Genomic DNA, 17,922 nt, shown 5'->3' on the forward strand with positions numbered 1-17,922 from the left:
GACGAGAAAGAACTGGCTGACGACAAAGAACTGGATTCCAGTATTGAATGTTCAGTGTATGTGGTAAGATTACAACTTGTGAGAAGTGGTGATCACATCTTTAGCCATTTGCAACCAAACAACGTGTTGCTTGTTGATACGTCCATTTTGCATCATGCTTTCATGTTGATATTTATTGCTTTTTGGGCTGTTATTACACTTCACGGTACAATACTTATGCCTTTTCTCTCTTATTTTGCAAGGTTTACATGAAGAGGGAGAATGCCGGCAGCTAGATTTCTGGCCTGAAAAAGGAGCAAGTTTGAGATGCCTATTCTGCGCAACTCCAAAAGCCGTGAAAATCAACGTGGATTTTTTTGGGGTTTATAAAAAATACTGGGCCGAAGAAGTGTCGGAGGGGCGCCAGCAGGAGGCCACAAGCCTGCTAGGCGCGACCCCCTGGCCGCGCCTAGGGGACTTGTGGGCTCCCAGCTGGCCCTCTAGCTCCCCCCTTTTGCTACAAGAAGGGTTTCGGTCTGGAAAAAATCAGGGAGAGGCTTTTCGGAGGATTCGCCGCCACCACGAGGCGGAACTTGAGCAAAACCAATCTAGAGCTCCCGCAAGACGACCCTGCCGGGGAAACTTCCCTCCCGGAGGGGGAAATCGTCGCCATCGTCATCACCAACACTCCTCTCATCGGAGGGGACTCGTCACCATCAACATCTTCATCAACACCAACTCATCTCCAAACCCTAGTTCATCTGTTGTAACCAATCTCCGTCTCGCGACTCCGATTGGTACTTGTCAGGTTGCTAGTAGTGTTAATTCCTCTTTGTAGTTGATGCTAGTTGGATTACTTGGTGGAAGAGTTTATGTTAAGATCCTTGATGCTATTCATTACCTCTCTGGTCATGAATATGATTATGCTTTGTGAGTAGTTACTTTTGTTCCTGAGGATATGGGATAAGTCTTGCTATATGTAGTCATGTGAATTTGGTATTCGTTCGATAATTTGATGTGTTGTATGGTGTTTTTCCTCTAGTGGTGTTATGTGAACGTCGACTACATAACATTTCACCATTATTTGGGCCTAGAGGAAGGCATTGGGAAGTAGTAAGTAGATGATGGGTTGCTAGAGTGACAGAAGCTTAAACCCTAGTTTATGTGTTGCTTCGTAAGGGGCTGATTTGGATCCACTAGTTTAATGCTATGGTTAGACTTTGTCTTAATTCTTATTTCGTAGTTGCAGATGCTTGCGAGAGGGGTTAATCATAAGTGGGATGCTTGTCCAAGTAAGGGCAGTACCCAAGCACCGGTCCACCCACATATCAAACTATCACAGTAACGAATGCAAATCGTATGAACATGATGAAAACTAGCTTGACAGAAATTCCCATGTGTCCTCGGGAGCGTTTTACCTCCTATAAGACTTTGTCCAGGCTTGTCCCTTGCTACAAAAGGGATTGTGCCACTTTGCTGCACCGTTGTTACTTTTTTTACTTGTTGCTTGCTACGAATCATCTCACCACACAACTACTTGTTACCGATAATTTCAGTGCTTGCACATATTACCTTGCTGAAACCACTTGTCAGATCCTTCTGCTCCTCGTTGGGTTCGACACTCTTACTTATCGAAAGGACTACGATAGATCCCCTATACTTGTGGGTCATCAAGACTCTTTTCTGGCGCCGTTGCCGGGGAGTGAAGTGCCTTTGGTAAGTGGAACTTGGTAAGGAAACATTTATATGGTGTGCTGAAATTTATTGTCACTTGCCACTATGGAAACTAATCCTTTGAGGGGCTTGTTCAGGGTATCTTCACCTCGAATGGAAGCACAAAGAGTTGCTCCTCAACCTTCTGCACCTACTGAAAATATTTTCTTTGAATTTCCTTCGGGTATGCTTGAGAAACTGCTGGCTAATCCTTTTACAGGAGATGGAACATCACATCCAGACTTGCATCTAATCTATGTAGATGAAGTTTGTGGTTTATTTAAGCTTGCAGGTTTGCCCGAGGATGAGGTCAAGAAGAAGGTCTTTCCCTTATCTTTGAGGGATAAAGCGTTGACATGGTATAGGCTATGTGATGATACTGGATCATGGAACTACAATCGGTTGAAATTAGAATTTCATCAAAAGTTTTATCCTATGCATCTAGTACATCGTGATCGGAATTATATTTATAGTTTTTGGCCTCGTGACAGAGAAAGCATCGCTCAAGCTTGGGGGAGGCTTAAATCAATGTTATATTCATGCCCCAACCATGAGCTCTCGAGATAAATTATCATTCAGAACTTCTATGCTCGGCTTTCTCATGATTATCGCACCATGCTTGACACTTCTTGTACCAGTTCTTTTATGAAGAGAGATATTGACTTAAAATGGAATTTATTGGAGAGAATTAAATGCAACTCTGAAGATTGGGAGCTTGATGAAGGTAAGGAGTCAGGTATGAATTTCAAGTTTGATTGCATTAAATCCTTTGTTGAAACAAATACCTTTTGTGATTTTAGCGCTAAGTATGGACCTGACTCTGAGATAGTAGCTTCATTGTGTGAATCATTTGCTGCTCATATTGATCTCCCCAAAGAGAAGTGGTTTAAATATCATCCTCCCTTAGAACTCAATGTAGTTAAACCCAATCCAGTTGAAGAGAAAGTCATTGCCTATAATGATCCTATTGTTCCCAGTGCTTACATTGAGAAACCGCCTTTCCCTGTAAGGATAAAGGATCATTCTCAAGCTTCAACTGTGATACGTAGGGGCTACATTAGAAAACCTACACCCCCTGAGAAAATTAGAGTTGAACCTAGCATTGCTATTATCAAAGATCTCCTGTCCGACAATGTTGATGGCCATAATATTCACTTCTGTGAAGATGCTGCTAGAATTGCTAAACCACACGCTAGAGACAAACATAGGCCTATTGTTGGCACGCCTGTTGTTTCTGTTAAGATAGGAGATCATTATTATCATGGTTTATGTGACGTGGGTGCTAGTGTTAGTGCAATACCTCAATCCTTATATGATGAAATTAAAGACGAGATTGCACCTGTTGAGATAGAGCCTATTGATGTCACTATTTACCTTGCCAATAGAGATACTATCTGCCCTGTGGGAATTGTTAGGGATGTTGAAGTCTTGTGTGGTAAAATGAAGTATCCTGTTGATTTCCTTGTTCTTTCTACCACCCAAGATAGCTTTTGTCCCATCATATTTGGCAGACCTTTTCTCAATACTGTCAATGCTCATATTGACTGTGAGAAGCAAACTGTCACTGTTGGCTTTGAAGGTGAGTCACATGAGTTCAATTTCTCCAAGTTTGGTAGACAACCTCATGAAAAAGAGTTGCCTAGTAAGGATGAAACTATTGCCTTAGCTTCTATTGTCGTGCCTCCTACTGATCCCTTAGAGCAATACTTGCTTGAGCATGAAAATGATATGCATATGGATGAAAGGGGTGATATAGATAGAGTTGTCTTAGAACAATATCCTATCCTTAAGAATAATTTTCCTGTTGAACTACTTGGGGATCCACCCCCAGCAAAGGGTGATCCTATGTTCGAGCTTAAACAGTTGCCAGATACTCTTAAGTATGCTTATCTTGATGAAAAAAGATATATCTTGTTATTATTAGTGCTAGCCTCTCAGAGCATGAAGAAAAGAAGTTATTAAAAACTTTGAGGAAGCATCGTGCTGCTATTGGATATACTCTTGATGATCTTAAGGGCATTAGTCCCACTCTATGCCAGCACAAGAATAAAACTGATCCTGATTCCAAACCAGTTGCTGATCATCAACGGAGATTGAATCCTAAGATGAAAGAGGTAGTAAGAAAAGAAATACTAAAGCTCCTGGAAGCATGTATTATCTATCTTGTTGCTCATAGTGATTGGGTGAGTCTGGTGCATTGCGTCCCTAAGAAGGGAGGTATTACCGTTGTCCCTAATGGTAAGGATGAATTGATCCCACATAGGATTATTACTGGCTATAGGATGGTTATCGACTTTAGGAAATTGAATAAAGCCACTAGGAAAGATCATTACCCCTTGCCTTTTATCGACCAAATGCTAGAAAGACTATCTAAACACACACACACTTCTGCTTTCTAGACGGTTATTCTGGTTTCCCCCAAGTACCAGTTGTACAAGCTGATCAGGAGAAAACCACTTTCACCTGCCCTTTCGGTACCTTTGCTTATAGATGTATGCCTTTTGGCTTATGTAATGCACCTGCTACCTTTCAAAGATGTATGATGGCTATATTCTCTGACTTTTGTGAAAAGATTGTTGAGGTTTTCATGGATGACTTCTCTGTTTACGGGTCTTCTTTTGATGATTGCCTCAACAACCTTGATCGAGTCTTGCAGAGATGTAAAGACACCAATCTTGTCTTGAATTGGGAGAAGTGCCACTTTATGGTTAATGAAGGCATCGTCTTAGGACATAAAATTTCTGAAAGAGGTATTGAAGTCGATAAGGCTAAGGTTGATGCAATCGAGAAAATGCCATACCCCACAGATATCAAAGGTATAAGAAGTTTCCTTGGTCATGCTGGTTTCTATCGAAGGTTCATTAAAGACTTCTCTAAGATTTCTAGGCCTCTTACCAATCTCTTGCAAAAGGATATTCCTTTTGTTTTTGACGATGATTGTGAGGAAGCCTTCGAAATACTTAAGAAGGCTTTGACAACTGCACCTATTGTTCAACCACCTGATTGGAACTTACCTTTTGAAATCATGTGCGATGCTAGTGATTATGCTGTTGGTGCTATCCTAGGGCAAAGAGTTCATAAGAAGTTGAATGTTATTCACTATGCTAGTAAAACTGTAGATAGTGCCCAAAGAAACTATGCTACTACGGAAAATGAATTTTTAGCAGTCGTGTTTGCATGTGAAAAGTTCAGGTCTTACATAGTTGATTCCAAAGTTACTATTCACACTGATCACGCTGCTATTAAGTACCTCATGGATAAGAAAGACGCTAAACCTAGACTTATCAGATGGGTTCTCTTGCTACAAGTATTTGATTTGCACATTGTCGACAGGAAGGGTGCTGATAACCCCGTAGCGGATAACTTGTCTAGGTTGGAGAACGTTCTTGATGACCCATAACCTATTGATGATAGCTTTCCTGATGAGCAATTGAATGTCATCAATACTTCACGTAGTGCACCGTGGTATGCTGATTATGCAAACTATATCGTTGCCAAATATATACCACCTAGTTTCACATACCAGCAAAAGAAGAAATTCTTCTTTGACTTGAGACATTACTTTTGGGATGACCCTCACCTTTATAAGGAAGGAGTAGATGGTGTTATTAGATGTTGTGTACCTGAACATGAACAGGGACAGATCCTACAGAAGTTTCACTCCGAGGCCTACGGAGGACACCATGCGGAAGATAGAACTACACACAAGGTATTGCAATCAGGTTTCTATTGGCTCACTCTCTTCAAGGATGCCCGTAAGTTTGTCTTGTCTTGTGACGAATGTCAAAGAATAGGTAATATCGGTAAACGTCAGGAAATGCCTATGAACTATTAACTTGTCATTGAACCATTTGATGTTTGGGGCTTTGATTATATGGGACCTTTTCCAAAATCCAACGGGTATACTCATATCCTAGTTGCTATTGATTACGTCACTAAGTGGGTAGAAGCTATCCCCACTAGTAGTGCTGATCACAACACTTCTATCAGGATGCTTAAAGAAGTTATTTTCCCTAGATTTGGAGTCCTTAGATATCTAATGACCGACGGTGGTTCACATTTCATTCATGGTGCTTTCCGTAAAACGCTTGCTAAGTACAATGTCAGCCATAGAATTGCATCTCCCTATCACCCTCAGTCCAGTGGTCAAGTAGAGCTAAGCAATAGAGAGATTAAACTGATTCTTCAAAAGACTGTCAACAGGTCTAGAAAGAATTGGTCTAAGAAGCTCGATGATGCATTGTGGGCTTATAGAACTGCCTATAAGAATCCCATGGGCATGTCTCCGTACAAAATGGTGTACGGTAAAGCATGTCATTTACCTCTTGAGATAGAGCATAAAGCTTATTGGGCAATCAAAGATCTCAACTTTGATTTCAAACTTGCTGGTGAGAAGAGGTTATTTGATATTAGCTCGCTTGACGAATGGAGAACTCGGGTATATGAAAATGCCAAGTTGTTCAAAGAAAAGGTTAAGAGGTGGCATGATAAAAGGATACAAAAGCATGAGTTCAATGTAGGTGATTATGTCTTGCTATATAATTCTCATCTAAGATTTTTTGCAAGCAAGCTTCTCTCTAAATGGGAAGGTCCCTATATTGTTGAGGAAGTATATCGTTCCGGTGCTATCAAGATCAACAACACGGAAGGTAATTGTCCGAGAGTGGTAAATGGGCAGAGAATCAAGCACTATATCTCACGTACTCCCATAAATGTTGAAAGCAATATTATCAATACCATAACTCCGGAGGAATACCTAAGGGATATTTGTCATCCTGTTTCAGACTCCGAAAACGAAGAGGTATGTGTTTCAGTAAGTAAACAGACTCCAAAACTTTTCCAGTAGGATTTTTTCTCCGTTTTGAAATATTTAGAAAAATAAAAAAAAATTGAAGTAGTCCGGAAAGCGCACGAGGAGGCGACAATCCTGCCAGGCGCGGGCCCACCCCTGGCCGCGCCTGGGGGGCTTGTGGCCACCTCGTGTGCCTCGTGGACTCCGTTTTCTTGCGGTGTACTCCTTTTGGTCGGAATAAAAATCATTATATATTCTCCCGTAAGGTCTGATCCTCGTATCACGCAGATTTCCTCTGTTTTCGTTTCGAGCGTGTTTTCTGCCGCAGATTTAGGGCAAGATGTCTTCTCAAGATTCGGAGGGGGAGAACTATGTGGCCGATTACCTTGCTAACCCCAAGGTCTATGGGGACTTCGATCCTTATGGCTGGACTACTGATGAGGAAGAAGATTATAATCCCAAGGGGAAGGAACAAACAAGTTCCGATGAGGAGGAGACTCCTCTACCTCAACTTGGACACACGCATGTGGAGTTCAAGAAGTCGAGCCTCCCTGACTCAAGGAAGAAGTCTAAGACTTTGTTTATCCCTTCTTGTTTCTTGCAGGAGAGTAAGCAGGAATTATGCCAAAGGGTGTTGAGGCTTGAAGAGGAGAATGATGATCTGAGGGAGGAGAACTTTATGCTCAAGTGGAAATTAAACAAGTTCAAGACCTCTGCAACAACTCCACCACCATCACCTCCAAAGGAAGACAACTGAGCATGGGTATGGGCAATCCCCTTGGCTTGTGCCAAGCTTGGGGGAGTTGCCCCGGTATCGTATCACCATCACATCTTTTGCCTTTACCTTTGTTTTAGTTTGTTCCTTTTCAGTTTTCTCTTTCTCTAGTAGAATAAAGGTCTTAGTGTTTTAGGCTTGAGTTTTGCTTTGTGTCACCCCCGATGTATTGGAGCTCGTGAGCCATATAATAAAGAGTGTCTTTGTTAAGGGCCTTGTCCCATGCCAAGATCAATAGAATGAGAAAAGAACAAAAGCATGAAAGATCATGTAATGATCTTATGGGAAGTGATGGCTTCACATATAAAAAGAATGATGATTGTAACTTGTTGAGGGTAGACAAACATAGACCTTGGTCATTGTTGCAATTAATAGGAAGTGATAAAGAAGGAGAGGTTCATATATAAATATATCATCTTTGACACCATCTATGATTGTGAACACTCACTACACTATTGCATGCTTAGAAGTAGATGTTGGACAAGGAAGACAACATAATGAATTGTGTTTGCTTGGTTCCGAACAATGTTATATGATTAGAGATCCCTTAGCATGTGACGATTGCTTCCACCTCATATTAGCCAAAACTCCCGCACCAAGTAGAGATACTACTTGTGCATCGACAAACCTTCAACCCAGTTTTGCCATGAGAGTCCACCATACCTACTTATGGATTGAATAAGATACCTCAAGTAAGTTGTCATTGGTGCAAGCAATAAAAATTGCTCCCTAATATGTATGATCTATTAGTGTGTGGAAAATAAGCTTTGTACGAACCTGTGATGAGGAAGACATAAAAGCGACAGACTGCATAATAAAATTCTTTATCACAGGAGGCAATATAAAGTGACGTTCCTCCACACTAACAGGACACACATCCAAACTTCAAAGCGCATGACAACCTCTGCTTCCCTCTGCGAAGGGCCTATCTTGTACCTTTACTTTTTGCCCTTGAAAGAGTCATGGTGATCTTCACCAATTCCTTGTTTCGCCTTTATCTTGGCTAACGTCATATGCTAGGGAAAGATCTATATTCAAATGTCAACTTGGAAGTAAGTATTCATGAATAATTATTGTTGACATTACCTTTGAGGTAAATAGTTGGGAGGCAAAACTATAAACCCCTATCTTTCTCTGTGTTCGACTGAAACTTTGATCTCGTGAGTACCACGTGAGTTGTAGCAATTGTAGAAGACAAAAAGATGATTGAGTATGTGGATTTGCTTTACAAGCTCTTATTTGACTCTTTCCGATGTTCTGATAAATTGCAATTGCTCCAATGACTAAAGGCTATCGGTTGTTAATTCTCAGTAAGGTTCTTGATCCATACTTTACTTTGTGAAGGAATTGTCACTTTAGCATAAGAGATGATATGATGGTATTGTTGTTCTGATCATGATCATGATGACTGCATGTTCGTATCTTGTTTTGTCGATACCTCTCTCCCTAAACATGTGGGCATATTTATTGAGCTCGGCTTTCGCTTGAGGACAAGCGAGGTCTAAGCTTGGGGGAGTTGATACGTGCATTTCGCATCATGCTTTCATGTTGATATTTATTGCTTTTTGGGCTGTTATTACACTTCACAGTACAATACTTATGCCTTTTCTCTCTTATTTTGCAAGGTTTACATGAAGAGGGAGAATGCCGGCAGCTGGAATTCTGGCCTAAAAAAGGAGCAAGTTTGAGATGTCTATTTTTCGCAACTCCAAAAGCCGTGAAAATCAACGTGTTTCTTTTTGGGATTTATAAAAAATACTGGGCCGAAGAAGTGCCGAAGGGGCGCCAGCAGGAGGCCACAAGCCTGCTAGGCGGGCCCCCTGGCCGCGCCTAGGCGGCTTGTGGGCTCCCAGCTGGCCCTCTGGCTCCCCCCTTTTGCTACAAGAAGGGTTTCAGTTTGAAAAAAATCAAGGAGAGTATTTTCGAAGGATTCGCCGCCAGCACGAGGCGGAACTTGAGCAAAACCAATCTAGAGCTCCCGCAAGACGATCCTGCCGGGGAAACTTCCCTCCCGGAGGGGGAAATCGTCGCCATCGTCATCACCAACACTCCTCTCATCGGAGGGGACTCATCACCATCAACATCTTCATCAGCACCATCTCATCTCCAAACCCTAGTTCATCTCTTGTAACCAATCTCCGTCTCGCGACTTCGATTGGTACTTGTAAGGTTGCTAGTAGTGTTAATTACTCTTTGTAGTTGATGGTAGTTGGATTACATGGTGGAAGAGTTTATGTTAAGATCCTTGATGCTATTCATTACCTCTCTGGTCATGAATATGATTATGCTTTGTGAGTAGTTACTTTTGTTCCTGAGGATATGGTATAAGTCTTGCTATAAGTAGTCATGTGAATTTGGTATTCGTTCGATAATTTGATGTGTTGTATGTTGTTTTTCCTCTAGTGGTGTTATGTGAACGTTGACTACATAACACTTCACCATTATTTGGGCCTAGAGGAAGGCATTGGGAAGTAGTAAGTAGATGATGGGTTGGTAGAATGACAGAAGCTTAAACCCTAGTTTATGCGTTGCTTCGTAAGGGGCTGATTTGGATCCACTAGTTTAATGTTATGGTTAGACTTTGTCTTAATTCTTCTTTCATAGTTGCGGATGCTTGCGAGAGGGGTTAATCATAAGTGGGATGCTTGTCCAAGTAAGGGCAGTGCCCAAGCGCCGGTCCACCCACATATCAAACTATCAAAGTAACGAACGCGAATCATATGAACATGATGAAAACTAGCTTGACAGAAATTCCCATGTGTCCTCGGGAGCGTTTTACCTCCTATAAGACTTTGTCCAAGCTTGTCCCTTGCTACAAAAGGGATTGGGCCACTTTGTTGTACCGTTGTTACTTTTGTCACTTGTTGCTTGCTACGAATCATCTCACCACACAACTACTTGTTACCGATAATTTCAATGCTTGCAGATATTACCTTGCTGAAAACCACTTGTCAGATCCTTCTGCTCCTCATTGGGTTCGACACTCTTACTTATCGAAAGGACTACGATAGATCCCCTATACTTGTGGGTCATCACTTGTTTAACAACAGCGACGCAGGCATCCATAAAGCATGCTAACTAGTTGATTCCGTCATGCAGAAAGCCTAATGCATGCAATCAAACTACATGCAGATGTTGGTTTTTAGCCTGCATTTGCCCAACCAGACCCAACTGGGACAAGTATGCAAAGTGCTCTCAAACAGAGATGTGAACCAAGCACGCCCTAGGTGACTAGATGGGGCCTTCCCCTAGTTCCCGATGCCCTTGGCTTTATATTCATTCTATGATCTTCCATGATTTATATAAGATTCGATGGTCGGCGCGTAGCCATCTAGAAGGGAGCGTATTGGAGATTGGATCCAGGTGGGCTCTATCTATTCTCCAGCGGACTCGCCCTGGGCCGAAGCATCCACTTTGGCTCACTGGACTTCATCGCTGACGTGGTTGGGTATCTTGCCTTCACCGCCACCCTCTCTAAAGGACATGTTGCCTCTTTCGGGGTCTTCATCTTCATCACGGATAGATTCTGCATGAAGCATCTCCGTGACATAAGAGGTACTTAGGATGTCTCTTTTTTCTAGAAAAACTAACAACATCTCAACCATCTTTCCTAACGTCTCTTTCTTGCCCTCTCTGCTACCGACCACCACCATCGCTCTGAAACCCATGACATTTGAATCACTTTCCCTCGCTTGTGACCCATCACACACCCTAGTAGGCAACACGTGGAAGATATTAAAATTTGAAGGGAATGGGAACTAATTTGTATTGATATTTTTATCCTTGATGGAAAATAGGGTCAATAAATTTGTGGAACATTTGATTTTGTTCACACACGGCAGATTGGTAAGGTTTCTTAGCAACTAGTGTTCGATAGTGTGCCTCCACATGTACTATGTTCTCGTTCCATAGCTTGTATATTCTTATAATAAGACCATCATGCAAGCAATTTTGAAGACTATTCTTGTCAAAAATTATTCCACCGATATCCAAGAAATGTTCGTCAATTCTCAAAGTGTACACCGCTTCAAAGAAAATGTTTAATTTTCATTCACAATATTGAGAAAAATGTTTGCAAATAGTACAAAATGGTCATTAATTTAAAAAAATATTATTTTAGAAAATGTTCAAAAATCTATATAAGTGTTCATGCATTTAAAAATATTCATGATTTAAAATATGTTCAAGGGTTTAAAAAACTGTTCATGATTTAAAGAAGTTCTTCACAATTATATAAAATGAAAGTGATAGTGTATCTCGATGATGCAGCAAAATGTGATCAAAAGCCAAAAACACGCAGAAAACAACAATTGCCACTGCGCACTGGGTTAATAGGTTAGTTCTCAAAAATAATATAAAACATAATATAAATGCATATAAAGTATCCAAAAATGATAAATAATAGCATGAAACAATTAGAAATTATAGATAGAGTTAGAGGCATATCAACATCCCAAGCTTAATTGTTGCTCGTTCCTGAGTAGGTAAATGATAAAAACAAAATTTTTGATATGACATGCTACCTATCATGTAATCTTTTTCAAATAAGAAACGATAAACTAATAAACATCAACATAGTAATATTCATAAACATAAGTATCACAATCATGAACTTTTAAAATATACGATCCCTAAAGAATTATACTCCTCACTCATTTGATCATATTAGAATGGCATGACTTTGTCTTCATCACATAAATATAAATCATGAGCACAATGGTGTTAAGTCATGCAATAGGAACATACTTCTTAATGTGCTTCAACATTTTTAACCTCACCCAATACATGAGCGTGAACCATGGACATAGAATATGGGTGGAATAGAGTATGGTGGTAGATATGAAAAGGTGTAAATGTGGAAAATATAGTCTTGCATCAACTAAGCGGACCAACGGGATTTGAAGATGCCCATCAACCGATATCGATACGAGGAGTAGGGATTGCCATGCAACGGATGCACTAGAGCTATAAGTGTATGAATGCTCAACGGAAGCAAAGTGGGTGTGTATCCAACTTACTTGCTCATGAAGGCCTGAGACATTTGAGGAGGCCCGTGATTGAAATATTCAAGCAAAGTTTTATAATGAAAAATTTCAACTAACATATGAAAATGGTAACTCATGAGACTCTCTATATGAAAAACATGGTGCTTTTCACTAAGCACAAGTGTGGAAAAAGAGGTAGTAGAATTGTCCCTTCTCTCTTTTCTCTCATTTATTTTTCTTTTATTTTTTGTCTTTTTTCTTTCCTTTTTCTTTTTTCTTTTTTTTCTTTTTTCTTTCTTCTCTCTCTCCCCCTCTCCCTCCCTCCCTCCCCCTCTCTCTCTCCCTCCCTCCCTCCCTCTATCCCTCCCTCTCTCTCTCCATCATCCTTTCCTCACTGAGACAGTGCTCTAATAATGAGGAACAACACTCTTCTATCTATTTACAACTCGATATAACAACTCAACGATGATGAAAGAAATGACTCTATATGAATGCCTCTCTTAGTGTACCAGAGAGAGAGCGAGAGAGAGCGGTAGGGAGGGAGAGAGAGGGCGGGAGAGGAGGGAGGGAGGAATGGAGAGAGAGAGAGAGAGAGAGAGATGGCACCCAAAGCCCAAAAGTGTCTGCACTAGGCGACTAGGTGGGGCCTTCCCCTAGCTCCTGATGCCTTTGGCTTTATATTCATTCTATGATCTTCCATGATTTATATATGGTACAATGGCCGAAGCCTAGCCATGTAGGGGGGTGCGTATTGGAGATCGGATCCAGATGGGCTCTATCTATTCTTCAGCGGACTCGTCCCGGTCCAAAGCATCCACTTTGGCTCGCTGGACTTCATCGCTGGCGTGGTCGGGCATCTTCACCGTCACCCTCCCTAAAGGACATTTTGCCTCTTTCGGGATCATCATCATCATCACCGATAGATTCTGCAAGTAGCATCTCATGACATAAGAGGTACTTAGGATATCTTTTTTCTAGAAAAAACAACATCTCAACCATCTTTCTCGCCCTCCGTGCTACCGACCACCGTCATCGCTCTGAAACCCACAAGTTTGAATCAAGTTTCCCTCGCTTCTGGCCCATCACACACCCTAGTAGGCAACACGTGGACGATATTAAAATTTGAAGGGAATGGAAACTAATTTGTATCAATATTTTTATCCTTGATGGAGAAGAGGGCCAATAAATTTTTGGAACATTTGACTTTGTTCACACAAGGCAGAGTGGTAAGGTTTCTTAGCAACCATTGTTCGATAGTCTGCGTGGATATCTACTATGTTCTCGTTCCATGGCTTGTATACTCTTTAAGACTATCAGGCAAGCAATTTTGAAGACTATTCTTGTCTAAAATAAACATCTTCCTTTTATACCTACATTCTCCTTAGTAAAATATTGACTATATGACATGGTGGTTATACTGAATTTGACTCAGGATTTTGTTCCACATACACTAAAAGAGAGAAGCTATTTAATACTACTTGGGCATGGACTAACAAATGACAAAGGCTGCAACATTTGCGTTGTCAACCTATCACCGTTCCATCACAGTTTAGGTGTTTAGGATACTCAGCTCTCACCCCAGAGACCAGTTTCGAGTCTCGGCGGCGGAAATTAATCATTAACATTACATAGAGGCATACAATATTTCATGGATTCAATCATATTTAAAAGCATATTTCATAAATTTTCACAGAAATTTCATTAACTTTGGTACTAATTTAGTCAACTCCCAAACATTTCATAGAATATATAAGATTCTTTTGAATTATAAATTGTTTATGATCTAGTAAAAAGTAAAACTTCAAAATACTATTCGATAAAAAAACTATCATAATTTAAAAATAGACATTATATATACATTTTAAAAATAAACTTTCTATATGTAAAAATATGACTAGAATTATAAAAGCGTGTTTGAAACAATTTAAAAATTGTCTTAAATTTTTATGTAATATTTCTGCAATTTATTGGAAGATTAATAAAATAATGAAAATGCATATAGATATACCGAATTCTATTTTTATATATTTTTTTATATAAATGTGATGTGACTGGGATAATTGCTGTTTGAACATTTATGAATACACATGTAAAAAAATTGAAATGTCGAAACGTGATTAAATAATTAAATAGGTTGATTAGTTTATATTTCTAAATGGCACAAAAAATAAAATATGGAAGATTGGTGAAATAAGGGAGACTTGAGAGACCTCCTTGCCCAGTGCCAACCGCCCCTTCGTCTCTGCCTCATCCATCTCCGCGACCACCGCCGCCGCCGGCGGCACACATCCTGAGAAGGCAGCACAGCACAGCACGGGCGGCTATCGAAGCCCACGCCCCCGCTCTCTTCCCCGCCTCCGACCCATCCCCTATCCCAGCAGGCAGCACAGGCAAGAATCCCCTCCCCTCAAATCCCCAGCCGATCTCGCCCCAACCCCAACACCACCGCCGAGAAAATCCTAGAGACAGTGCAGCCCATGGTCATCGCCGGCGGCAGGTTCGAGAAGAGCCCCACCGCCGAGAAAACCCCAGAGTCAGCGCCATCCGCGGTCAGCGCCGGCGGCGGGTCCGGGGAGGTCCCCACCGCCCAGTACAACATCTACCAGCCGCCAGCCTCTCTCCAGGGCTGGCCGGACGACCACGACACCGAGGCCGCCCTCCGCCACCTCGGCCTCCTCGATTTCGCGCGGCTCCAGCTCCCGGATGGCATCCCCCGGCACGACCTCGTCTCCGATCTCGTCGCCTCCTACCACCGGGAGAACTGCCGCGGCTACGCCTACGTCTGGGGCGTCCGCGTCAGTGTCGACCGCAAGTCCTTCCTCAGCGCGGCAGCCCTCCAAGCCACGGCGGAGCACAAGGTGCTCCCTCCACGGCGCAGGACGAGGAGCACAAGGAGCTCGTCCACGGTTACCTGCGCCGCCTTGCAGTTCATGGAAATGTGGATCCTCCCGCAGTTCCAGGGCAGGGACATGTTACCGTCGAATGTGTCGGCTGCGATGCGGGAGGTGAAGGCGGAGTTAGCGCATAGCGTCGACTGGGTTGAGCTGATCTGGGACCTGGTAAAGAATGAGATTCTCGAATTGCCAAAGAGGGATGATAAAAATTCGTACTTTGGGTTGCATCTCCTGAGACTCATTTGGGTAAAGCACCCAGAGGTGTTCGGGTTGAAGGACAGGATGGAAACAATCGCTCGGGTGCATCTTGAGAGAATCTTACCGCAGGTAGTCAGCAAAGTGACGGAAAGAATCCGGTCGGAGTATAAGAGACCCAAGAAGATCACGAGATCCTTCCGGGTGCAGCAGCCGCAGGTGGTCAACAACCTGTCCAAACCAGTTCTGTCTGGGGATGAAGCTACAGCAGTTGTTCAAGTTCAACAGCAATCCATGGTGGGGGACGAATCTGCAGCAGCTGTTCAAGTTCAACAACAATCCATGGTGGGGGATGAAGCTACAGCAGTTGTTCAAGTTCAACAGCAATCCATGGTGGGGGACGAATCTGCAGCAGCTGTTCAAGTTCAACAACAATCCATGGTGGGGGATGAAGCTGCAGCAGCTGTTCAAATTCAACAGCAATCCATGGTGGGGGATGAAGCTGCAGCAGTTGATCAAGTTCAACATCAATCCATGGTGGTACAGACGCTGGACATAGTGCTAAATAATTATGCGAGCGTGAGCAAGAGGGACAGCTTGGAAGCTGCCCTTGTGGAGCCTGGGCAGGCTGATGCACACAAGCATGGAGTGAAGCAGCAGTTTCAGCAGGGCAATCGAGAGAAGTGGACCCGTAAGAGGAGCAAGCGTAGGGTACCCAGTGGATCAACAATCTCTTCCGCAAATAGTTCTTGTGACATTATAGGAATAAAGAGTGAGGTTAAACATGCGCGATTGGAGAACCAACCTACAAAGGAGTTGCTTGAAGCAGAGATGTTTATCCAGGCAATAGAGGTGCTGAATGAGACACTATCTGCAGAGACCATTGTACATACCTTGCAGGACTCTCCGCCGTCTGGCTCCCTGCTGATGCAGGGTGGTGCTGTAGTGGAGGTCACTAAATAAGAGAATGGTTCTCATGCTCGAATGTGATCCTGGTGGGATCAGTAACAGGATGTAGATTTGTTCTTGCCTGGTGAGCGTTGGCTTTTGGAGCTCGACATTTGGTGGTCTGTAGCGAGAAGGATTATCTGGCTGTGCTAGCTCTTGGTTGGCTAGTGTCATAAAACTTGGATCACTGGTTCATCTTTTGGATATTTTGCCCTAAAACCTGGAGTCAGAGTACTTCATACTCCCTCTGTCCCAAAATAAGTGTCTCAAGTTTGTACTAACTTTAGTACAAAATTGTACTAGAGTTAGACACTTATTTTGGGACTGAGGGATTATGAAACAAAATTGATAAATCATATATGTGTTGGATGTTTGTACTTCTTTGGGAGCAGTCAGCATGTGGATGCTCGGGATATCCAGGTCTGATCCTTATCTTGGTTTCTCTTACTTATTAGTTCCTCCAGTAGGGCATGTCATTTCCGATGATGCTTATGTCTTGAACACCCTGTGATTATCCTGAACTATGAAGTATGTATGCTATTTTAGTTTTTCTACTTATCGTCCCTGCTGTCCAAATGTACTTTCGTGTTGCATCATGAAGAATCAAGAATGACAATGTTTATGTTGCGAGATTCAATCTTGGCATTCTGCTGTTGAAGTGGTTAGTTTGGATCTTTTCTTCCATATGTTTACAGTGTAGAGAATGTCGTTGCTGAGAAGTAGTACGGTGGTACAATATTCCGTATTGTTCGTACTAGCTTACAAATGGGGGCAAGCGACATAATAAAGCATAAAAATATGATAACTGTAACATTTACCATAAATATAGCAATAATATTACCAATCTAGATGACCATGTATTTATGATATAATGATTGTCTAAAGATAACTTTTACTAAATGCCTTTTAGAAAGATGCTTACTCCTGGTATGGCTGGCTACAAGCTAGCGTTGTTCTCCTGCCATATATTGAATGTATACCAAAAGACATTCATCATCATCCATCTTGCAGGTAGGCTCATATTATACTAGATAACAATTAAGAATGGCACTCCCATCTCCTGACCTGGTCTGCGTACTTCATTGTCGTTCTCTTCGTTGCATCTGCCGCCGACTATGACTAGTAGCTCCTTGGGGCCGGTAACTTTGCAGTGCAAGGATGAGCCCAAGAGCCTTATTGGTCTTGAATGCTGCCAGCAAGTTAAATGTGTCAATGAAGCAACATGTTCTCCCCTGCTTCACATTTCTCTGTTTTCATATACATGAAGATGCAATGTGTCACTCGGAATGAGATCCTGGTGGGACCTGTAACAGGATAGGATGTAGATTTGTTCTTGTCTGGTTAGCGTTTGGCTTTTGGAGCTTGGTCTTTGGAGGTCTGGTTGGCTGAACTATTGGGAAACTTGTATGCTTGGTTCATCTTTTGTATGCTTTTGCCGTAAAACCTGGAGCCAGAGTACATCATATGAGAAAAAAAGATTTATATTTTGGATGTTCTGTAGTTTTTTGGGAGTAGTCAGCAAGTGGGTGCTCGTGAGTACTCAGCAAGATGACGCTTGTATATTTTGTTCTGTGAGTTCATAATGTGTAGAGCATCGTTGCTGAGAAAAGGTGATCTGGTGGTATAGTGTTTTTTTCCGAG

At 42.0% G+C, this 17,922-nt stretch overlaps 1 protein-coding gene across 2 annotated transcripts; it reads left to right on the forward strand.

Moving 5' to 3' along the window:
* The first annotated feature begins 14,444 nt into the window (after positions 1 to 14,444).
* LOC123410054 lies at positions 14,445 to 16,918 on the forward strand. 2 transcript variants are annotated; one of them, XM_045102938.1, is made up of 2 exons: positions 14,445 to 15,630; positions 15,727 to 16,918. In XM_045102938.1, the coding sequence occupies exons 1-2, from the start codon at positions 14,722 to 14,724 to the stop codon at positions 16,294 to 16,296; spliced, it is 1,479 nt and encodes a 492-aa protein (XP_044958873.1). In that variant the 5' UTR covers positions 14,445 to 14,721; the 3' UTR covers positions 16,297 to 16,918. The 2 variants fall into 2 exon arrangements, with proteins under 2 accessions (XP_044958873.1, XP_044958872.1); XM_045102937.1 differs by having other exon boundaries at positions 14,446 to 16,918.
* The last annotated feature ends 1,004 nt before the right edge of the window (positions 16,919 to 17,922 follow it).

The sequence above is a fragment of the Hordeum vulgare genome, chromosome 7H (genome assembly GCF_904849725.1).
Source record: "Hordeum vulgare subsp. vulgare chromosome 7H, MorexV3_pseudomolecules_assembly, whole genome shotgun sequence".
In the NCBI taxonomy this organism is placed as follows: Eukaryota; Viridiplantae; Streptophyta; class Magnoliopsida; order Poales; family Poaceae; genus Hordeum; species Hordeum vulgare.

Coding starts and splice junctions, on each gene's coding strand:
- LOC123410054 (XM_045102937.1), top strand. CDS start 14,722: ATGGTCATCGCCGGCGGCAGGTTCGAGAAGAGCCCCACCGCCGAGAAA.